Here is a 23879-nt window from a genome sequence, read left to right on the forward strand (position 1 = left end):
CATTTCTGCTATTGTCACCCTATTCATCAAGCTTTACTATAAAGGTGTTGTTCATTGTGCATTTGAACAGTCCATTTGTTTGATTCTTGTCCTCACCTTGATCTGATGGTACCTACATCATCATCCGTAGTGCCTGGGAGAAAGAATCTTCCATTTCAGGAATATTTCAGAAGAGTTTCTACTGAAACCTTCTTAAATGTTTGAAGGTACGGGACATGTTTAAAGTTCCTGGTAGGGGGCGGGGGTGGTCCATGGGGAGCACTGGGCAGACCCCGCCCTCATTCCTGTTGAGATAAGACAGCCTGCGGGGCCTGATGGGACTGGAGATGAGCTGAGGTTGCTGGTGGGCTCGGCCTCGTTTTAAGTTAGAATCTGAAATGGGTGTGTCTTTGTTTGGCTGATGCGCAAATGCATAAGCATGGCTCTGATGTTTCTGGACACCCGAAGCAAGGCTTGGATGGTTTTTGTGTGTGTGTGTGTGTGTGTGTGTGTGTGTGTGTGTGTGTGTGTGTGTGTGTGTGTGTGTGTGTGTGTGTGTGTGTGTGTGTGTGTGTGTGTGTGTGTGTGTGTGTGTGTGTGTGTGTGTGTGTGTGTGTGTGTGTGTGTGTGTGTGTGTTGGCCAGGCTAGCTTGCCTTCTTTTTTATGCAAAGGCCTTCCTGATTTAAATACATTTTGAAAGTTTGATGTTTGGTTGAACTCAGATCAGGTGAGAATACACTATATCTCAGCTGAAAGAGGGTGCAAGATTGGGTATGAATTTATCTTTGATGAGCACCCAGAGTACTGGTCGGGTTTTGCAAACAAAAACGAGCCAACCGGTCTCTGTCATACATATGACTAAGACTGTTAACGGTCATTTGTACTGACAAAATCCATTCCTCATAAGCAGGCCAAGATTTCACCTGCTGAGGCTGTAGTGGTGGTTTAGTGGCCCTTACCCTTTTACAGATCTGAGAACAGTGCCATCGTGTCTCTTGTAACACTTGAGATTAAGGCAGTGATGGGAGCAGCTTTTACAGGTGCAGTTAATAACAACGGCTCATAACCAAAGGCCCGAGCAAGCAGAGTTGATGCCTGACAGGACATCAGCATGGGTGTCTTGGGGCACAGCAGGCTCTTTTGTCCACTCCCCTGGAGAGCATTAGTCTCCTGTCCCTCCCCAGTGCCTTATGGGTAGCTCTCCTCTCCGCATGTCTTTTACAAGTCTGGAACTCCACCCACGGGTTGTACGGAGGCCAGATTTTCTGGAACTTCTGGGCTCCCTACAAGTCTCCTCTTGAGGGGGGAAGATCATTCTGTTTGGCAGGATGTCAGCGCATTGTTCCGAGAAGAACGTTTTGTGTTTCTGCAAACGTCAGATAGATGGCTATGTTCCTCTCGTGACCTTAACCATTTTTAATTCGGTGCGTTTGATACGCAAGACTATCAAACTCGTTTTTTAATCACATTACAAGATCAGGTCATCGGCATTTTAATTTATTTTTGTTGTTGTTGTTGTTGTTGTTTGAGTCTTTAGGCTTTACATGTAATTGGCGGAGTTTGATAACGGCACGTCTAAGTCTTGAGCCTGGGGCGTGTTGGTTTCGGTTAAATCAGCTCATCAGCTTTCCTGTCGAGGCCGACCGTGTGGGAGGTTCTCTGCCTGCAGCAGGACACCAGAATAGCCGCACGATCACTCACGCCCGTCCACTCCCGAGCGCGGGGATGCGTGGACCCACCGGCCACGGAGCCCATCACAACGCCTTTGCGCTCGCTTTCCCGGTCGGTCTCGCGCTGTTCTGATGTTGGCGCGCGCCCGCAGGCCTTATTGTTCGGGTTTCCTGTCTCACACTGTCAGCGTGTCTGGGATATTAATAACTCTTTTGTCTGAGGTTCGGGCTGTTTTGATTGCTTTTCATAACACAGGTTCTGTGAGCGTAGGGAGAGAAGCTCTCCAAACGAGCTTCTTGGCAAGTAGGACTTCAGATTAAACGCACCGTGTGTTTTATGCGAATTTTACTGTACAATGAACCGAGTTTGTTTAAAATAAAATTAAAGTTGAAGATGTCGATCATTCCGTTTGGCACAGGAGCTCTAGCTAGGGAGAAGACAGGATCATGTGCGTTTGTGTGTGTGTGTGTGTCTCTCAGTGGATTAGCCTTGGCGTCAGTTACATTCCAGTTATTTCTTCAGGCATGTGCAATATTATCATAATTGTTGTTGTTGTTGTTGTTATTATGGTGATTCTATCAGTAGGTTTAAGTTTCTGCGTACCCATGATGTTGAATGTCGCATCTTGCGTATGTTGAGAGAAAGCCAGTATTACATTTCTCTTTTGCTTTTTTTCAGTGAGACTCGTTAGGAAGAATAATTAATTTGTTTTTCAGAGGCGCGTCCCTCTCCACTAAACGGGCTAACTAGTTTTAAATTCCTTCACAGCAGCGCAAGGGCTTGACGCGTTTGCCTCGTAATTGAGTGTCGGTGGTAATAGTCCAGGCTGTCTGCTGTCTTCAGTCCTGCCTCCACCCACCTGGAGCGAAGGTGGTGCCGTGTCCAGACACGACGCGGGGGCCCGGGCCCGGCGAGACGAGGATGAGCGCTCTTTAGCCTCGCTCGTGACTCACTCGGGCGGACCGATAACCGGTTTCTGACGGACGGAGAGACGCTCGGCGTGGCATGTGCGTGCTGGCGCGTGTGTTTGTGGAGCACAGCGGAAAAGCCCCGCGAGGACTGGCGCGGGCTCAGTTTGTGTGTGTGTGTGGCTGGCTCCAGGCGCGTGCGCGGGTAAGACTTTTTTTTTTTTTTTTTCCGCGCCATCTCCTCTTTCATGCTCGCGGACGGCTATGGGGGTCTGTCTCCGCGCCAGGCTTCGGTGCTGTGTTTCTGCTGGCCCTTTATGCATGGAGGTAGTTCTTTAATGAATGACCGTTTGCTCTTACACCGGGTCCGTGTGGGTGTTATTGCACTAACGTATGGCGGATTAAGGTTTGATTTAACAGTAGTCGGATTAACGTTCAGTGGGGTATTTGCCTGGTTTGGAGTAGAATTGACAGGACTGATTTAATTAAATGTGAAGCAGGTTTTGTGTGTTGAACACATTTGATGTATGAGTTTTTCTGAACTGTGAGCTGGGTGTGGTGAACTACAGTGGAACTGGGCTGATAACAGCCTGAAGCTTTGATTTTGTGTAAGTGTTCTGGTGCTCAGATGGGAGTCCTAATGTTTCTTGCATTTTACTGTATTTTTGTTTTGAACAGTTATTACAGCAGAGTTAGTTACAATACACTCGTGTTTGTTTGTTTTTTGGTCATTTCCTCAGTGACAAGTCCTTGTATAAAGATGCAAAGTATCAGTTATTACAGTTAGCAAAATGATAAACTGTCATTGCTATACCATGTTACCCCTCGACTGAAACTGAGTGCTGTTGGCTCAGTGCGTGTGTGTTGTAATCATTATAATGAGTAGTGGTTGACTTGCTTGCAAGGTTTAAACTGTTGTCACTGACTGTGGAAAAGAGTGCACTGAGTAGTCTAATTAGCTGATCAGGCCAGACTCTGCACACCGCCCTGCCTGTTCAGTGCCTCGCATTAGTGAAGTTACTGATCCCCTGGGATGTCTTACTGCAGTAGTGTGTGTGTGTGTGTGTGTGTGTGTGTGTGTGTGTGTGTGTGTGTGTGTGTGTGTGTGTGTGTGTGTGTGTGTGTGTGTGCACATGTTTATGTTCCTTGCCAGAGGAAGCACATCTGATCTATCCTTTAATAACACAGGAAGATAAACAGGGTGTCTGGGGACCCAGATGACCGCCAGGAATGTTGCCCTCGGGGTGGCCCTTGCTGCCGGTGCGGGTGGGGAGCTTGTTCCTGCCAGGTCATTTGAGCTGGCCTGCCAGGATGGGCTGGTGCTGTACGCCCAGCGCGTCTGCTGTTAACTAGACACGGGCCGTAGAGTCCACAGTGCACTGCAGAGAGCCCAGTGCTTACACCTGGAGCGTTTCATGAATTGGGGATGTTCATTTGTGCCAAGCTAGACGTGCATAAACATCCTAGGTGTTCATTCAGCACTGGGCTTCCACACTGGTTTGCGCTCCATGGTAACCAATTCCAGGCAGCTTTGACGTCTTCTGGAACACACGTTCTCCAGTGTTGGTTCTCTCCGGCCCGTTTTTAACTTGCCACTATGAAGCGGTTTATTGTTTTTACTGAGATTGCACGATGTAACACCACAACCGCCACTTGGGGAGCAAAACGCTGCTTTGGCTGTGAATTAAACACGGCCGTGGAGGGAGGGAGCATAATCTCGGGATTTTCAGTCACAGAGAAAATGAGCAGAGCTTTCTGTGTTCCGTGCTCATGATGTCGCCAGACTTTGACAAAGCCCTTAAAACTTTACAGTGTTGGACTATGCATGATCTCAACCAAGATGATTTGCCTGCAAGCAGTATTTGCTAGAACACTCTTAGAATGTAAACTGTGATGATGATTTTGTTTATTTCTATTTAGCTCTCACATTTAGTAATGGAGTATAGACTCAAATGGAATATGAATGAAAAACACAATCTGAGTTGGATGATACATTATACTATATAACCTCGGGTTTTTACAGTAGAACGCGTATTGTACCACAATGCTTGTTTTTTTTTGAGGAACCCTATTGATAAAGTCTTGTGTGAGAGATTGTGCTGTTTGGCAACATCACAGCTAAGGACCTTTTCAGTGCATGTCTTACTCTCCTGAAGTTTATGTACACCTTTGTGTTATAACCACTGTATCGCTGGATTATTACTGTAGTCATCCATCTGTGAGGTGTTTGGAGAGAAACATGGACCATTTTCCCTCCTAACACCTCACGGATTAGTGTGTGTGTGTGTGTGTGTGTGTGTATACACACATTTCTTTAGTAACATAAATAAACACCCAGAAAGAAACTGAAATGGAAGTGTGAAATGGGCCATAATGAGGCAAGACCTTGTAATTATTGCTGCTATGTCATGAATTGCTGCATTCTTTCTAAGTGCTTTATAACTGTGAGCGACAGTGAAAACAACATCCAAAGGAAGATATGTGGTAACAAAGCCGAGCGCTAACCGTGGTTTTTCTCTCCTTGTCTCATCTCCGGAGCGCAGAATATGACCGACACCTAGCGCACAGCAAAGGCATGGCTACAGCGTACCTGGACCCCAACCTGAACCACGCCCTGGGCGGGGGGGCCAAGTCGCGCCTCAGCGCTGGCCCGGAGCGGGTCCCCGGGGCCCCGGACCGCGTGCTCAAGGTCTTCCACCACTTTGAGAGTGACAGCGAGCACAGCACGTGGTCCAGCAATATCCGCCACGGAGACGCCACCGACGTCCGGGTAAGGGAGCAGAATGAACATCCGCTGGCTTTAAGGGCTGAGCGACACCCCTCCCAATACACACACACACACACACACACACGCTCATGCGCACACTCTCACGCGCGCGCACACACACACACACTCGCGCACGCTCGCTCGCACTTGCACACACTCAGACATTCACATGTGCTCACACACTCTCATCTACTCCAAGAGAGACATTTCCGTTCTGTGAATTTAAAAACGATCTTCTTGTGCTTCTGACTCATCTATATATGATGCTTGAATGAAGTGAGTGAATACCACTGCATGCGCTCTAGTTGTTGTCCGCATCCATCTGGCGCAGAAGGGCGAAGAGCTTCTGGTGGCCGTCAATTGCATCGTTGTGTTCGCTTGAATTATTTAGTGCAGTCGATAAACTGACTCGGAACACTGGGTGCTTTGTACATTTTACCATCAGTCACCTTTACCTCTGAGTCGCTTTCTCCGTGGAGGCTGGGACCAGTGTTCCTTAGAGCATTCCGCATTAACGGTAATCCGTTATAACAAGCTGCACTTTGCTGAGGTGTCGTTGTAGGGCTGTATGTGCACGTGTTACAGCGAGTTATATACAGTGCGCAGGTGACCTCTCAGTCCAGCTTTGCTGGCTTGACCTGTTTTTTGATTTTTGTTTTTTTTTAGTTCTTTTCTGCTGAGTCACTCTCTCAGAATGCCGTGGTCTCCTCCGCCATTCTGGGGAATGCAGTGTATCGAATTCATTAGCTGCTCGTTTCCTGGCTCGGAGAAGGCGAGCTGATTTCCCCCCCCCCCCCAGCACCACCACCACCACCACCCAGTTTTGCCTGTGAGCAGATTGCCGTATTGATCGAGTGCAGCACCAAAGCACTTGTTGAGCCCACATCCGACCCCAACAGATTAACGTCTCGTTCCTCTTCCTCAGCCGGTCCCTGGTGGCTTCTCGCATGTCCGTTCGCATGCCCTCTGATCTCCGGCACGCCTGTTCCGTGCAGCTGTAGCCCTGGGATGCGGCTTCCGCTGCCTGCATGCAACCTGTTGGCTTTCCTTGCTCCCGGTGGTTAAGTTCCCTATCACAGGACTGCTGTCTGCCAGCAAATTAACTGTCTTCTGGGTCCTTTTCTGCAGGCTAAGCCTGATGCTAATGTCTGGAATGATTAATGAAAGTAGATAATCAGTTAGCAGTATGCAAATGACAGCTAATCGCTAGTTGCTAGCTTCTATTCATTGTTAGTTTGTGGTGCCTTTTGGCCAGGGGGATTTTCTTAGATACACAGGGGAGAAGCCTGCTTGCTAGGACTTGGCAGTCCCAAAGCTTTGCTTGTGTTACCTCCACCCCTGTATGGTGATTGGTTGAGATGTTGGTCTTATGTGGAGGCCTGGCAGGTTTCCAGAGCAAACAGGTCCACAGCATGGTGACTTAATTAGTCTCTCTCTCTCTCTCTCTCTCTCTCTCTCTCTCTCTCTCTCTCTCTCTCTCTCTCTCTCTCTCTCTCTCTCTCTCTCTCTCTCTCTCTCTCTCTCTCTCTCTCTCACACACACACGCACGTGCTGAATGGGTGTGTGTGTGCGTCCCCTGTGTGATGTTGACAGCTAGCCCACATAAGCCCACCCCTCACCCTTTCAACTCTTTCTGTCTCGTTGGGCTTGTCATGGGGTTTCCGCTGCACTAAGAGGTCAAACCCTCTCCCTTTTCTTGTGAAAACTCACTCAGGGATATGTGAATTTTAAGTGGTGTGAATAACAGTCAGGCATCGAAGAAATCATTGTAATGGCTGAGAACGGTGTAATGATGTCCAGTTGTTTTGACCCAGTTTGGCTTTTTTCATTGATTCAGGTTGAATGTCTTGCAGCCCAGCTCCAGGAATGTTTGCGGACAATTAGGCTTTTTTTTTTTTTTTTTGGTCCCAATTGAGAATCTCCATACAACCATTTACACTGAATGTTCACACAAATGGTAAGTTCAGACCCCAGCCAACGCCGGCCCACTCAGCCATCCCCAGAGCTGGCTGCAGTATATAATGGCTTTGAAATGGGGTTTGGTCATTTGATGGTAAATTGTTTTTGCTGCTAATTGAGCTGTACCACAAACTGCTTTTTGTGTCATTATTGTTTAATGAATATGTTCTGCGCAAACGAAACGCACGCTGCCGCTTTCTGGAATACCCAGCTGCCCATGGTGGAACGCGGCTCTGAACTGTTTGATAAACGCATTCCTGCACAGTGCCCAGAATACTGAGCTAATCACGAAGACTTGAACTGGAACCACATGACAGAGGCCACACAGAAATGTGGGCTGTAGCCAAACGTCTTTCTGCATTTCAAAGTCACAAAATAGTTTCTAGCAAGACTTATGCTTAATGAGTGTCTCTCTCTCTCTCTCTCTCTCTCTCTCTCTCTCTCTCTCTCTCTCTCTCTCTCTCTCTATATATATATATATATATATATATATAGATAGATAGATACATACTTGGATCTTTACAGTTATAGTGGGTGAATTTAGTGAAAACAGGGCATGAACCACGACAAAGCCATGTTTAATACGTTTGTAATTGTTCTGTGCAGATTTGTGCTTGTTTGGCTTCCTTTGCCTAAACAGTCATCTTTTTGTATGTGTTTTTGGCTTCTAGATGATGATGATTGTTCCTGTATCACAGTCTCACCACTTAAATCATTTGAATGAACATTTAATGGTTAAGGCTGGTTATGTAAGAGCTGAATCATACAGCATGCGTCTTTCTTTAATAGATTACCACGGATGTAAAGTATCGGTGAATGCAATTTGCATTAATGTTTTCTTGAGTTATGGCTGTTTGCACAGTTTTGGGAATGTACTCTATTCTAATAGTTTATAATGGAGTAGGCAGCGAATGAGAAGCGGTCTGACACGCGCGTGTGGAAGGGCGGCAGGCCTCATATGTGCCATCACTCCCATGCGGGATGGGCGCTCGAGCAGGACCTGTAGGATGGCTTATATCCCTCCTCTTCCTCATGGTCACAGTTTTTGTTTTTTTTCCCCACTGCTTGATTTTCCCGAGCCTTTCTGGGTCAGTGTGGGAAGGCATATCGGACCTGAGTCTGATGGTCGAGGGTTTGCTCAGACTGGGTGGATGGCTTCCCTGCTCCGAATCCTGTCAAAACACCTGCGCGCTTGTGAGCCAGCACGGCTGCCGCGGCAACTGCCCCCGCCCCCCACCCCGGTCACCATAGCGACGGTGTCGCACACCCCGCCGGCCCTGTCAGACTCTGACCTCATCTCCACAGCAGGGGTGATGTCAGCTAATGTGATGTCCGCCACTTTTAGCGTGCAGTTCACCAGGGCTGATTTGATTTCAGTAGAAGGAAGCAGACCATAATTCCCTCAGCTTACCAAGTTTAATTCTGTCCATGGAGGGAGATATTTGATTAGAAGTCCAGCATCCATCGGTTGCGTCTTTTCATGTAGGTGAACAAGTCTACTGAAAGTCTATTTTGGGAAGAAGTAATTTTATGATTTGTTCCAGCATAGTTGCACCTGTTGACACTCCGCCCCCCTGTGCTGCTGTTCCTCAGGGGATCATTCAGAAGATCGTGGACATTCACAAGGTGAGGTGCGTGGCCTGCTTCGGCCTGCGGCTCAGCCATATCAAATCGGGCAACATCCACTGGCTGCACCCCGACATGGGTGTGTCCCACGTGAGAGAAAAATATGAACAGAACCGGCCACAGGATGAGTGGAGGTGAGCTATGCGGTCAAACACACACACACACACACACACACACACACACACACACACACATCTGTAGAACAGCAAAAGGTTCTGTAACTTTATTCCAGAACCTTATGTGAGTTGAATCGGCTATAAAAGACAGATGCCGTTAAGGGGAGTGTCTGCTTTTAATTTATGAAAAGTATGATGAAAGTGCTCAGAAATACAGTTTTGAGGCTTTCCAATGATTGGACACAGGAGACTTCTAAGGGAGCGTATTGCACTATAGACACAGGATGATGAGAGGTCAGGGAGTGAGTCTGCGTGCGTGTGTGCGTGCATGTGCCAGATGCAAAGCACATATCGGTCCCCCTCTGCTACCCCACCCCTCAAGAGCAGCAGTCTGCAGTCGGCCCTCGTTGTCATGGAGATTCAGCCAGCAGTTGTGGCACTGCGACAGAAGGAGAGTTGTAAATGACAGACTTCTAAATCTGTGTGTGTGTGTGTGTGTGTGTGTGTGTGTGTGTGTGTGCGCGCGCACGAGGTGGGGGGGTATTTCTGTACATCCTAGATGTTTCCTCTGCTTTTAAAGGCAACATTATTATATGTTGTGAAATGTTTTTTGAAAAACAGTAAAAAATGTCACCATAGTTAGTTATATTTTTGTATTCTCTTCTATCTTCATACAATGAGGCAGTGAGATAAGGGTTGTGTGTTGACATCATTGTCAGCCATCCCAGCAATCAGTGCCTAAACTCTCAGCAGGGAGACTGCGGTGCGTGCGTGCGTGCGTGTTTCTAAAGGCATGCGGTGGACCCTAGTTCCATCCTCCACCCGCCACCTCCCAGATGGTGTTTTCCACGTCTCTGTCTCTAAACCACTTCAGACAATGCACCACTACCCATTGCTCAAGCCACACGTCAAGCTGGTTTCATGCTCCGCCTACTAGCCCTACATCCCTCCCCCTGTCCCGCCCCTGCTCCACAGTCGGTGCCCAGAGAAAAAACAGAAGGGGGCCACGATGGCTCTTCAGTCCGCGCTTGTTTGGTTTGTCCCCCAGGGCTTGGTGCGTGGGAGCAGCTGTTGAGGTTTTCATCGTGCTCTTAAAGCTCTCAAAGAGAACACCAAGGGCCCCCCCCCCCCCCCGGCTTAGGGAGAGCCACCGTGCCGTTTCTACAGGAGAAGAAGGGAGCCCCTCACCTTCCTCTGCCCTGGGAGAGGAGAGCACATTCATCTACCTCATTTTCTTCTCTACACTGTTGCATTAGAGGAGAGGGGGGGGTTAAGTTTCTTGACACAGCTTCTGCTCCTAAAAGCCTTGTTCATTTTCATTTCCTGAGCATGCGTAGCTTATGGGAACAAAGGGGAAGATTTTCCACGCAGAATATCCAGTCGTTGTAGCTCCTTGCTTCCGTCAGAACGCTCTGTTGTTGGCTTTGATGGCCCGCGTTGCATGGTTTTGGCTAGGATTGATGTCCTACTTTGAACCTTCTGACGAGAACCTAACAATTTCCTTCCACTCGATCGCCCACAACCATACGTCACCCTGAAGGTCTCCTTAACCCCACCTGGGTGTTTAGCATGCGGCTGTAACCAGACGAGAAGGTACATATTGGCAGTGAGGCGCCGGCACGTGCCTCTGGGGCTCCCGTGGCGTGCCAGTCAGACGAGGTCATCCTCTTCCTCCTCATCCTCGTCCTCGGCGAGGCTGCGGGAGCTCCCCTCCACACACCTGCATGCGCGAGTGAGCCCGTTCCCCTTTGTCTCGTCCCCGCATGCCTGAGCAGGCTCCTGGGATGAGGTCATCGCCGCGCTGTGGGGATCACTGGACGGTATGCTTTTATCCGCAGAGGAACCCGGCGGGTCTCATTAGTGCTCACCACTTTCTGTCCCCGTCGGGTCTGCGGAGCTCAGTGATAATTGTTGCGTGGAGGAGACGCTGATGGTGATTGTGTCCCTAATTCCCCACCTCATTTAAACGGGCATCTCAAATCTCAAAGTCGGGAACAGGATTTTTTTTTTTTTCTCCCATTTTAAGATTACCTTAGCTTACGTGTCTGATTTCACATGGTCCCATTGTGGCCTAGAAGGAATCCCATAGTTCGCTGTAAGATTACTGTTAGCGAGCCAGACCTACACCATCCATGAGGGTTCTGCACAGTGAAACAAGCCCTCTGGAAAGAAAAGTTGCTTGTAGGAAAATTCTTATGTTTTTTAGCCCTTTTTTTTATACAGGGGCAATTCAAAGTGATTCACATTAAAATAATTGCTATAATGGGTAAATAAAACTTGATTTAAGGGAGCAGCATGTAATCTGAGCTGAAAGCCTGGCAAAGGTATTTGGTTTAGATTTAAAAGCGTCTAGTGTTGGGACTCTTCTAATATTCTCTGACAACTGATTCATTTCAAAGCAGCTAAACGCTGCCTAGTTTCCCCATGATGTTTCTCATAGCTGTTCCCAAATATAATAACATTTGTTCAAGAGCACAATAATTGTTTGGGGAGAGGTCCAGCGTCGTCTGCGTATCTGTGGTAAAATGGCCCAAAATCTTCCCTGATTTGGCCAAGACGAAGCTTGTCTGATTTAAATGAGCGGCTCATGTCCGTCTGCTCCGCTTGGAGACACAGGCAGACTAATGCAACCACTGGAGGAATCGCAGGCGCGTCATGCAGCCAGGCACCCGGCACTCCTGTCCGCAGCATCCATCGTCGTGGTGACGGGAGTGGCAGGGAGAGAGGGGATGGGAGTGCCGTGGAAGGGCAGCGATGGTTGACAGCAGAACGGCATGGAGCTGGAGTGCGGGGTGCAGACTTGCTCCTGTCTCGGAGCCGCCCCCCACTAACGGATGACTCTGCCTGTGAGGTTCGCACGCTGCCTTTGGCCTGGGACGGATTGTGTAAGGCAGTCCCTGTCGTCGTCGTCTCTTCTCTGTAGTGCATTAGCGCAGATATCCAGTCCAATGGCTGGAAAACCATCCGCTAATCTCTCTCTCTTTCTTGCTCCCTGTCACTCCCTCCTCCTACCTTCACTCCCGCCCCCCCTTGTCTCTGTCTCTCGCGCTCGCTCACTTTCCCTTGTCCACTGTCTTGTGTGTGTCCCTCCATCCTTTTCACTGTCTTCGATTAATTCCTGTTTGAACAGGAGGCGGCGGGAATTTATACAGGCACTGCACATTGCTGCGTGAAAAGCACAGGGATGACTTGGGATGGACACACACACACACACGTACATCCACTCGTTTGGTTTTGTGCCATAATGGAACACTGCTGTCCTCATAGCAGGCCGTCCGTGACTAGCTGTCCACACATGCCAGGAGACTGCGTTGTTTCTCATTTTTTCTCTCTCTCTCCCCCTTCCCTCTGCTTCCCACTTTCAGGTATGAGCTGCGGATACGCTACCTGCCAAAGGGTTTCCTCAACCAGTTCATTGAAGACAAGCCGACACTGAATTACTTCTACCAGCAGGTGGGTGAGTCCAAGACGACGTGGGAGGGCCGAGAGGGAAGGTGTCTCTACCACGGTGGCATCTCTGCTAATGGGGGAATGGAGTGCAGTGGCCGAGCCTCTTCCCATGATGGTGTGGGCGGCATGTTCCAGGGCAGCACCAGATTCTGTGGCGAGTAGCGTGTGGTGGCATTAAGCTCCCAGGCGATGGCATATGGCGCAGTTTACAGTGCAGAGCTGAGGCCACAGGCAAACCTGCTGCTGAAGTACAGGGCTGCATGAACACACAGGCACGAGCCCTCAAACAGGCTGGCTCTTTGACAGATGGAGCTGTGTGTGTGTGTGTGTGTGTGTGTGTGTGTGTGTGTGTGTGTGTGTGTGTGTGTGTGTGTGTGAGCGCGCGTTCACATGTGAATGTTAAATAGGTCCAGTTTGGCAGTCCAGCATGCTAATAGCCCTGGTCAATAGCCTCCAGACTGCAGCTAAGACGAGGCTTTGCTACAGCAGGGAGACGTGTCCCAGCCAAATGCCCCAGAGCTGCAGTGTGCGTCCCCTGGATGGGGCTGGCGCCTCCGTAAAGATATCGGACGCTCGCCACCCGAGCAGGCTGCGAGACTGCCCCAGGATCTGCGCCATTCACGCGGCAGACGCGTTGTTCCGTGCTCTTGGTGGCGCCGCAGTGAGGGGTGGACCCTGAGACAGGGCAGGTGTCCTCTGGTTGCGCCTCGCGAAGCCTCTGATGGCGTAACTGACGTTTTATGGACGAGGATTTACTGTCGCTGCATGTAAAGACAGCAGCCCACATGGCGCCTGGTCCTTTGTCAGCAAGTAACAGCAGCGAACATCTGCTCTTTTCAGCAAGACTCAGCTGACTAGGGCATGAATAGCAACATGGCCATCTCCACCCGTTCTGTACCCTGCTCCATCAGGCCTGAGTCAGTCTTTGTTCTTTATGGGGTTTCACAGTGATCTGCACTTTCATTGCACCGGACTGGGTGAAAATGTCTCGTCAGTGCAGTACATGACTCAGGCAAAAGGGCAGATTTAGAAACCAGTACTAGACGATCTGACGTTTGGTAAATGTGGATGTAAATGAGGCGAGTTCCAGTCATGCAGTAATAAGGGTCCTGATAAAGCATCTGGTGGGTTTTGATCTTGACCTTTACACCCACTGACAGTAGAGGTCCTTGTTTCAGGTGAAGAGTGACTACATGTGTGAAATAGCTGATCAGGTGGAGCAGGACATCGCACTCAAGCTGGGGTGTCTGGAGATCAGGTGAGCACCAGTCCAGGTTCTCTCCTTCACATGTCCACTGAGAAGTAAAATAATGACTGAACCCAGGCGGTACATATCAACTCACTCCATCTCCCTGCCCGTCTCAGGAGATTCTTCCGAGAAATGAGAGGAAACGCTCTCGACAAGAAATCCAACTACGAGCTGCTGGAGTGAGTATTTCTGCATTTAGATACCATGAAAATGTCTTTAACTCCAGAGAACGCATACCGAATGAAAGCTGCTGTATTTATGATCTTTAATTCAGCTAGCTTGCTTGAGATAGTGGAGAGAAGCACCTTTACGTCTGTGGATCTGCTCCAGGTTCTTCCTTCCTGTTGGATACAGATTTTGCCTTTCTCCTTTTCGAAATAACACAGAAAAAACAACCCCAGAATAAATTTGCAAAAAAAAAAAAAAGCAGGAAGGTCTCAAACTCACACCATTTCAGTTTCTATGGAGTGGCGCTGATGTTTTTTGCCAGCTGCGTCACACGTGTTTATCGGCCCCGTACCACAGCTCCGCCGGCTTAGTCACACCGTGCATGTCGGAGATGACGGATCGATGCTGGAGGAGCGGATGAAACCCTGCCAGATTCGTTAACTATTTCTCCTTGCCATCTTGAGCTAATCACCAAATCAGGAGGTTTGAACAAAGTCACAGGGAAGACTTTATTTTCTTGACCAGTTTTGCTCCGAGACTACTGTTGTAACGACTGCCCAGATCCGGCTGTAAGGGGGTGGCCGTGGAATGACCTCTCAAACATCCTGAAGGCCAGGGCAGCTAGGTGGCTGCTTCCCTAATGATGTTTGCTATTTATCCCCCAGGACTCCGTCTCGCTTAGCCTAATGAGACCCACTGATTAAGAGACGAGCTTTTAGCCTGTTGTTTTGTACTTTTGTCTCAGTATTTTTCTCTTGATGTCTGGCTCATCGCATGCACCGAGGGTCACTCGTTGGGTGACGACTCCCTCGCTGTTCAGAGGTGCCGTCCAGAAAACTGGCTCCCCCCGCCCAGCGTGCGAGTCGGGGTCACATGGCTCCACGAAGGCAAACGTGCGCAGTCCCACTGACGTGAACCAGCTGTGTGACTCCAGCCCTGCTCATGGGCGTCGAGGGAGAGGCTGCGTTAAATGAGGGCTCGTCTGAGCCTCAGTTTCCTCACAGAGACAAGTAGATGATGAGCACGCTTGTGCTGTGGGTGAATTAAGCCCAACTGGGAACGGCAGAGGCGAATTACCCAGCAACACCGGAGGTTTTCTTTGGCTGTTCTTCAGTGATGGCGTAAGGACTATTTCCTCTTGTACTGAGCCCTGAGGATTAGATACATGATGTTGACCATGTTGTACTGGATCTTAATTGGCTGACGGTTATAATCCTATCCTGTGTGTGTGTGTGTGTGTGTGTGTGTGTGTGTGTGTGTGTGTGTGTGTGTGTGTGTGTGTCTTGTGTGTGTCTTGTCATCTTGTGTAGTCTCCCCCCCACCCCCCCACCCCCCCCCCCCCCACACACACACAGACACACACACCCCTACCTCTGTCACCTTGCTGTAAGCTGTAGCCAGGTCTTGTTTCCAGTCACTAAAGCAACACTGCTAATTAAAAGCACTCTGCTGCCTGTCTCGTTAGAATCGCACATTCCAGAACACACACTCTCGTGCGCGCGCACACACACACACACACACACACACACACACACACACACAATCTCTGTCCCCTTGAGGGAGGATAATGCCTGGGCACATGTGCCAGTTACTGTCCCAGTTCACTTGGTCTAGTCGCCCATGGACACACAACAGCCTGCCAGCCCCTGGGGGTGGGGGAGTCGGGGGGCGTCGACGATGGCTCTCCCTTCCAATCACAAACCAGTCTGAGTGACCGCTGTCTTCAGCCACAGCAGAGGAGGACCTTGGCTCTGACGTGCCGCACCGCTCCGCTTGCACACTCACAAAGCGGCTGGCAGCTAAGAGGCGGGATTAAGGGCTCAGATCAGGTTGCCTTTCATCCCGCCAAAAAAAAAAGTAGCAGGTTTTGCTGATGGGCCACTATGATGACGGAACAAAACCGTGTTCAAGTCGGGCAACTCCGCACCAAACCCCACCCCCGGCGCTTGTCTTTGGGCCCCGTGCCAAGCACTCCCGGAGCAGTTCGGCCTGAACAAATGCGCCTTTCATCCAGGCTGAATGCCAGAATGATTGTGTGAGAGTCTCTGATTTATTGCCCTTTTAAATCAGCTGTAGAGGAGATGCTTGGGCTTTCAGAGAGAGCTTCCAGCCACTGCGCCAAACCTCCTGATCCCCCCAGCTTGCCCAGGAACGATCGGAGCTGGCCTGGGCTCTCCTTCCCCAATCCGGAGATTGGCTCCTGCACCAAACGCCTTCCAAAAGCTCTTCCTGTTTCTCTGTTTTCCAGAAAAGATGTTGGCCTCAGACGGTTCTTCCCCAAGAGTTTGCTGGATTCGGTCAAGGTGAGTTCAGTCGAGGTGAATATTGGGTTCAAAGTGTGAAACATGACTCATCAGACCACCATGGCCACCCCCATTCAGACATACACCCACAATGCAACATAGGTATTAGCTTGAACACAATGAACCTTGGTGAAAATGGTATTGGTATTTTCAGCCAAATACTAGCTAGGTCACAGCTATAAAGCAGGTGTGAGAACTTGGAGGCAAAACACAGTGACACCGTTTGGGGTAAATCCATCTGTACTTAATTTGAAGTTCAGATTAGCGCTCGCTTTGGCCCAGATGGTTCTGGTTGAACGATATTACTACCATCCATCAGTTCTCGGAAGGCCGCGCGTCCGGTGAGGTTTGGTACGAAGCCTCGGGAAGTGCCGACTTGCTTGACGAGGTCAGCTGACAGTAGCATCGTTTCGGCCGGAGGGAGGACGCTCTCGGCATGTTCCTTCAGTCGACTGGCGCACACATTCCTTTCTGGTTGAGTTTCTGTGACCTGCCAATATGTTGATGGGTGATCTGCCAGTGCGTATTCCTCTGTCCCTGGCCGTGTTCTGCCATGACCATATGTCTCCTGGCTTCAGGGGATCTCCACAATGTCCGCTGGTTTGGATATTATAGCACTTTTGTGTCATATCTGGTCTATTCTTTTCAGTAACATACGCTTGGTTTGATTTAGATGTAGGAGCTTTGCTGATAGTGGCTTACAACCTGTGTGTGTGCGCGCCATACATGAAGACATAGCAAGCAATGCTACAATGCAAAACATACAGGCACAAATGCTCAGCCTTGAACTGAGGGTGTTGCCTGGCCTCAAAGGTCATCATTAAAAGTGTGTGTGTGTGTGTGTGTGTGTGAGGTGTTCTTTTACTGGGTCACTCCTCCTGTGCGCCTGGCCCAGATATCCACCCAACCCCCCTACCTCTATTCACCCCAGAGCAAGCAGGTGTGTGTTTAAAAGCAACACACCATCCCCCAAACCGCTTCTGTCAGCTAGCATATAGCCTTACATGCGCGTATATATATACACACACACACGCACACACACACACACACACACACACACGGTATACTCCACTTTTACTCCTTGTTTTGATTGTCTCTTTAGAGAATAAGAATCCAAACGTCTGATGTCTTGTAAGGATGCGTTGAGGCCCAGCTGATGCCACGTTTTTGCAGCGTGCGGGTGCTGCTCGTGCAGTGGCAGTAATGTGATTATACGTGGAGTTAAATCGCCGCCACCGCCGACATCTGTCCGTTCATAATGTCTGGCCACCAGGCCGAACACTGAGAATAATCAAATTAAGCCATGTACAAAATCATCACTCAGAGTGCAGAGTCATGAAGACAGTCGAACCGGACGCTTTAAACGACAGCTTGCATGATCTAGACCGTGTGTGTGTGTGTGTGTGTGTGTGTGTGTGTGTGTGTGTACATATGTGCGAGTGCATGAATGTGTGTCCATTCCAGAAATACCATTTTACCCCATCCCAATACCCAAAGCCATTAAATGTTTAGTGAAGAATTCCCATTAGGCTGTGCTCTTAGGCTGTGGCTGTCTGTCTGGTGGTCCATGGCTCTTCACGATTTAGCATCAGGGATGAGGTCATCCTATTGGGTCATACGTGCTCCACGTTGCAGCAGATGTGTTCAGGAGCACAGGGAGAGCTGATCTCATTCGTGTTCTCATTGGTGTCTCTGGTGGGAGAGCTGTACAATAGCTCTTCAGTGCCGGGTGTTCGTGGATCTCCACAAGAGCCGTCACAGTCTTGCGGAGGTGCTGCTTGGTGTTTCATGGTGAAGGCTTTCTGGGTTTGGCTTCACGCCTTGTCGTTCTGTTTGCTGAAGAAGACAACTGTAATGTGAACAATGACCTACCTTATTAAAGGGCATTCTGTCCTCCCCCCCAGAATGGTTATTACGAGCATCATATAACATCTTCTGAATGAACACACACAGCTATTACGGACACACTCATATTTTCTCTCTCTCTCTCGCTCTCTCTGTCTATTACGGAGTTTATATTTATACCATTGTGTGATGATAACGCATCTTCCCCAGTTTGCTGCCGAGCCGTGCTGAGCTGCCCCTCTACCGTGTGTGTGTGTGTGTGTGTGTGTGTGTGTGCAGGCCAAAACATTGCGGAAGCAAATTCAGCACACCTTTAAGCAGTTCGCCAACCTGAATGACGAGCAGAGCGTCCTCAAGTTCTTCGAGATCCTCACGCCCGTGTACAGATTCGACAAGGAGTGCTTCAAATGTGCTCTGGGGGTAGGTCCTGTCGCCACTGCCTGTGGAAGATGTTCAGTGACCCCTGCTGGACTTGAAAGGAACTTGATTAGCTAATGGGCTGTGCTTCTCTCAGTCATGGTTCTGAAATGTCAAGTCAGATTTAAGATCATGTTGATTTCTCTCTCTCTCTCCTTTTTAGTCCAGCTGGGTTATCTCGGTGGAGCTGGCTATCGGCCCTGGGGAGGGAATCAGCTACCTGACAGATAAGGGCTCAACGGTGAGCGCTTCCATCACCGTCCCGATCGCTTTGACTATGAATAAGTGTACACTGATCCCAGAACACCTATCACAGGGATTTCTGGTGATGGACAAACCCGAATAAAATCTCCAGGACCTCTACAGGGCTTGTGTCCCGTTTTGTTCCACCAGCTTCATGCACCTGTGTGTGTGCTCTCTGGTCTTTCAGCCGACGCACTTGGCCAACTTCACGCACGTGCAGAGCATCCAGTACTCCAGCGCAGAGGAGCGGGAACGCAAGGGCACGCTGCAGCTGGACGTGGCGGGTGCTGTGGAGGTACTCCCTAAAATAGTCCCGACAGAGGAGCGTCTTGTGTCTTGTGATGTGTACAGTACCGCTGGAGTATAATATACTCTACAAAAGTCTAGCCGTGCTGCACAGTACACGGCACGCCTGACCTTGAGTCTCCAGCAGACGTGAGGTGCCCTTTTTCTGAGCTCTAGACGTAGCTTAAGGCTGTACTTGTTCTGAACAACCCAGTGGTGGTTCCACACAGGAGAGCCGTGACGTGACCCGGGCTCAGCGGGGGAAAATGGCCTTCCGACTCCTTTTGGCCTGGGAGGCACTTTTGGCGTTGCGTGTCACACAAACTGCATACATTGCCTTTCTCTCTGTCTCTCTCTCTCTCTGTCTCTCTTTCTTCTTCACTCTAAGTGTGTGTGTGGGGGGGGGGGGGGGGGTACATGCAGGGCAGTAGGGCACTTTAAGCTCTTCCTATGTCTCCTGCTGAAGACAATGGTGGTCATGGTATGGACAGTACAAGTAATGGACATGAGTGTGTATTTGCATGGCGCACGTTTGTGTAGAATTAAGGGCGTGTGTTGGAGCTGAGGGTCAGGGTGTGTCTTACTGGCTGTAGCCGCTGGGAATCGCAGTCCTAGCAGCAGCTGCTGTAGCACTGACATCATAACGATAGCTGAAACCGTTTAGCTAGTCCTACAGGGCTGCACGGACGATGACTCACTGTGTGACTGACTGTCTCCGCCTCCCCCACGACAGCCTCTCACCGTCTCCACGCCATCCTTCACCGACGCCGAGAACATGGCCGACCTCATCGACGGCTACTGCCGCCTTGTAAATGGAGTCTCCCAGTCCTTCATTATCAGGCCCCAGAAAGGTATGCTCACCACATGCTTCTCCTCTAGCCGTGTCAGGCTCGTCCGTTCCCGAAACGCCCACCCAGCACTACATGCTTACCAGTACAGGAACACAAGGCCATGCAACGGGACGGAAACGTTCTTGCTGCTAATTGTGTTTTCTTGCAAATAGTACTGATTTGTGATTGTGTTAAACGATTGGATTTCTGGTGTGGGGGCAGGACTAGAGCAGAGGAAAGGCTGTAGACAAAGGGATTTATGTAAGAATAAAAGACTGCAAAATTACAGTTGTTGATGCTGACTGTTTGATTTATTTTTTTGACCAACAGAGGGAGAAAGAGCACTTCCATCTATCCCAAAGTATGTCGGAACTGTCAAGCAAGCACGATGTCCTCATATTTATTAATAACCAAGTACATGTATTAAATCAGCATCACATGCACAGTAATTATTAGTTGGTGTAAAAATGGCTGGCTTAGTGTGCACGTGTTTGGAATAGGTAGTATTAACGTGGAATGTGAATTCAGAAAAGGATTTTAAGGCCTTGAGATCTGCATTAAACCTGCCCTACAGGGTTGGAAACGGTGAGAAGCGCTTAGAGGCAGTCCGGACGGGGGTGCGTGCCATCTCCGTATCGGGTAAGACCCTGTTTCATCCACACAGCTCACCGCTGTTTTGGTTTCGGTGATATTGTTGATATGGTGACATGTTTGAAGAAAAAAAGTGAGTGAACTAATGATGCCGTGTACCGCACCAAACGTGACTGAATTATGAGAAGTTGTTCGCCTTCATTTAAAGATGAGGGTGCAAGCTTTTTTTGTGTGTGGGTTTTTTGGGGGTTTTTTTTTGCCGTCGTAGGTAGGACGTCCTTGTTGGTTTAGTTAATTCGGTTTTTCAAGGTGAACTCTGCTTCTGTCAGCAAATGTTGGCTTGCGGTGAAGTGGCAGTGAGGGTGTCGAGGATAACTGCTGTGGTAGACGAGCGACAGGATGGGGTGGAGATGATGGGAGCGCAGAGAGAACGTGGCATCCAGACAGCGGTGCGCCGTGCCAGACGTGTGTAGCTGAGCTGCCTCGAGCTCAGCCCAGGAGCAGTACTGCAGTCGACGAGAGAGCAGCTCAGACGCTCCAGGGCTTCCTCGCGGGGAACGCTCCCTGTTCTCGGTCCTTTCAGGAGGCACCAGGCGTGTGAGAAGTTCGGGACTCTGGAGGATGTGCTGGCTTTTTTTCCCCTCAGCGTGTCACTGTCTCGCTAACGTCACTCTGCTCGTCTTTCAGTAGAGAGGGAGGGAGTTGGAGAAAGGAAAAAAGACGGAGGAGGGCGGGGCTAACGGCAGAAAGGGTTGAGAGGCCGAACGCAGGACATGCGGTGGGGTTGCACAGTGAGAGACGCTTGTGCAAAGGACCCGGGATGAGAACACTGAGATTGCGTGCGCGTGTCTTTCACCAACATGCCATTGCCTAGTCTGGTAATGAAGCTCTCAGTAGTTGGGTATAATATGTACTTTTAAGTACTCCGTTTTGTGTGTGTGTGTGTGTGAATTTACAAGCACTTCATCAGCTTTGGACTTGTCCGTGTGTTTAACAGCATTAGTGCAGTGCTTTTCATCTGCATCTGTTGCGCTTGAGCTGATGGCCTTGAGATCTTTGTCAGCTGTGATGTGTATCGTTTATAGTAGCCAATGTTTTCATGCCATCCGCAAAATCTGGAATTGTTCACACTTCACCTGCAAGATTGCTGTCCGGACGCAGTGTGGTGACGCACACTCTCTCCTCCAGCTCCCGGAGGTCGTGGCAGTCCAACAAGCTGTGCATTTTCCGTGCACTTGTTCGTATTTTGTTTGTTTGTTTGTTTGTTTGTTTGTTTTTTTCCCCTGTTCTCTTTTGATCTGTCTCCCCCCCCCCACCATCTCCATCTCTTTCTCCACTGCTCTCCTCTCTCCTCTCTCTCTCTCTCTCTCTCTCTCTCTCTCCCCCCCATCCCGGAAGACCTTGCCACTCCGCTGTCGTCGAGAGCCCCGAGGGCTCGCCGCTTCCTCCTTCCTTTCGTCTTCTGCTCCCACAACTCTCCTCCTAAGGGTAGCCGGCGCCCGTGTGTGTGTGTGTGTGTGTGTGTGTGTGTGTGCGCGTGCGCATGCAGACTAACGCTCCCCTCTGCCCCGTGCATGCCACACCCACCCTCAGACCTCTGGCTACTCCCTTATAATGCTCCTAGCAGAGTCGTCACCTGTAATTTGGGTTAGGGAAGGGACCGGCGATATAAGAACCCTGTCTGTGATGAGGCTGTTGGCAACTCTGGGATGTTTTATTTTTGGCCATGTAATTCTTGGATGTGGTGTTGTAGCTTCTAACCTTTTTGTCTTTTTCAGTCTAGTTTTCTTGCCTCGACTTCCTTATCTGAACGTTTCATACTCATTTGCAGCGTCGTGTACATGTGTACTGTAGGGAGCAGGACAGCACACACCCAAATCATGGTGAGATGTGAACACAGTGCAGGCAGGCTCACTGTCGCCCGGTCAGTGGGATTTAATGACATCCCCCACCCCCCCGGTCTGCATCTTTTGGAAGCGCGCTCAGAGTTCTGCCTTTATTTTTCGTTTTTTCCTCTGTGCTAATTGCATTTTTGAGTTGAAGTCGGCTTTAAGCTGGTTTTGATGTTAACTGACAATTTACAATAACAGCTTTTATTTGGCCCTAAGTTTGTTTATCGGTAGTAACTGCTGTACAACTGCTGATGATGCCTGTGCACACGTAACTCGCCACTCAGGCTGTTTATTCAAAGAATTTGGACTAGAATAAAGCCAGCTGTTTACAACACTGCTTTGGGATTACCTCTGTCTTGGACAAGAGGTCACAGCAGGTGGCACAGTTTCTCTCGGAATGCCGTTTTGATTTTCTTCTTCGGTTCTTCTTTCTTCCACAATTCCTTCCTGCTCTGCCAGCGCCCCGTGCAGGTAGTGAAGCGTCCCGGAGGTCCTGCTGGTGTCGCTCTGTCCCGAGCCCCACACACTACTGGAGGCCACGTCAGCACTTCCCATTAGGGCCATTACTCCGGCTCGCGCCTGCCAAATCCCTCCTGTTGTGAAATGGGTTTGATTATCGTATCAGATGCTTTTGCAGTTCCTAAGTGCTGTCCTTTCATCCAGTGCCATCTGGGTTGTGGCTTTTGTTTTTTTTTTTGTTTGGTTTTTTTTTTCCCTTTTTTGTTAACCAACTAAAACATTCAACTCTTGTTTTGACATTTGGCCCACCTTCTCTGCCTCTATGGCTTGCCCTGATGGCCTCTGACTGGTCAGCTGCTGCAGGGGGTGTGGCCAGGATGCCTGCGTCTCCGTGTGAACATGAACATAAACTGTAACGGTTTTAACAGTAGAAAACAAACAGGGCTTGCTTGACAGGAATTTGTGTGGAATTCGAAAGTTGCAAGTCCACACCCAGGCATCGAAACCGGTGGAAAAACACCTGGCTTTAAACCTGGCGGTTTCCAAAATACCCAGCTGCAGTCACACTCATCTAGGGAAGGCAAATCGGGTCAAACCTGGCCAAAGACTTGACGTGAGGTTTCTGAAGCTTAGCGGGTGGTTTTCCCCCCCTCTCACGTGCCCCACGTGTCCACTGAGCCCGTGAACCAGCGTGAACTGTAGGTGGAACGCTGCTGGCCGCAACAACGTAACCAGCTCCAGGTCCAAATTCAGCCAAACCCCCACGCATTCCACCAGCAGCCGTTTCAGCTCGGCTCTACAGTCGTTTAATGAATCGTGGAAATACCCGAGCCATGGAAAAAATCCTTCTGTATTTCGGCACCTGCTTGCCATCTCGGCGCGGCGAGCATCTGTGCGATGTCGACCTCCACGTTGAGCGTCTTGTTGTTCTGAAGATGTTTGGATGCACTAACCTCTTTCCTCTCTCCCTGTCTCCCTTCTTGGCATGCTCTCCTCGGACCTCCAGAGGATATTAGTGGGGATGGTAAAGTTTGGCTTTTAATCTCTCTCCTTTCGGCTAATGCACTAAAGCTTTGAGTCGAGTGCTGGGTTTGACCAGTCATAGCAGCCTACTTTGAGG

General features: G+C 49.6%; 1 protein-coding gene across 14 annotated transcripts in view; it reads left to right on the forward strand.

The window, feature by feature from the left end:
- ptk2aa (protein tyrosine kinase 2aa) overlaps positions 1–23879 on the forward strand; it is a 65160-nt gene that overhangs the window by 25869 nt on the left and 15412 nt on the right. For 8 of the 14 annotated variants that reach the window (XR_014124270.1, XR_014124269.1, XM_081716367.1 and 5 more), the window contains 13 exons: positions 5103–5329; positions 8879–9045; positions 12393–12480; positions 13656–13735; positions 13843–13905; positions 16143–16197; positions 18322–18462; positions 18623–18700; positions 18890–18997; positions 19721–19838; positions 20148–20178; positions 20392–20456; positions 21807–21896. Coding sequence is in view for 12 of the 14 variants with exons in the window: in XM_081716367.1 (XP_081572493.1) it covers positions 5103–5329; positions 8879–9045; positions 12393–12480; positions 13656–13735; positions 13843–13905; positions 16143–16197; positions 18322–18462; positions 18623–18700; positions 18890–18997; positions 19721–19838; positions 20148–20178; positions 20392–20456; positions 21807–21896 (1311 nt within the window). In the remaining 2 variants the exon portion in view is untranslated. Of the gene's footprint in view, positions 1–2468; positions 2765–5102; positions 5330–8878; positions 9046–12392; positions 12481–13655; positions 13736–13842; positions 13906–16142; positions 16198–18321; positions 18463–18622; positions 18701–18889; positions 18998–19720; positions 19839–20147; positions 20179–20391; positions 20457–21806; positions 21897–23765; positions 23784–23879 lie in introns of those variants that run through there. The other 6 variants (XM_081716370.1, XM_081716372.1, XM_081716371.1 and 3 more) reach the window with 4 other exon arrangements.

The sequence above is a fragment of the Electrophorus electricus genome, chromosome 6 (assembly GCF_041902795.1).
Source record: "Electrophorus electricus isolate QZ-2024a chromosome 6, ASM4190279v1, whole genome shotgun sequence".
NCBI lineage: Eukaryota > Metazoa > Chordata > Actinopteri > Gymnotiformes > Gymnotidae > Electrophorus > Electrophorus electricus.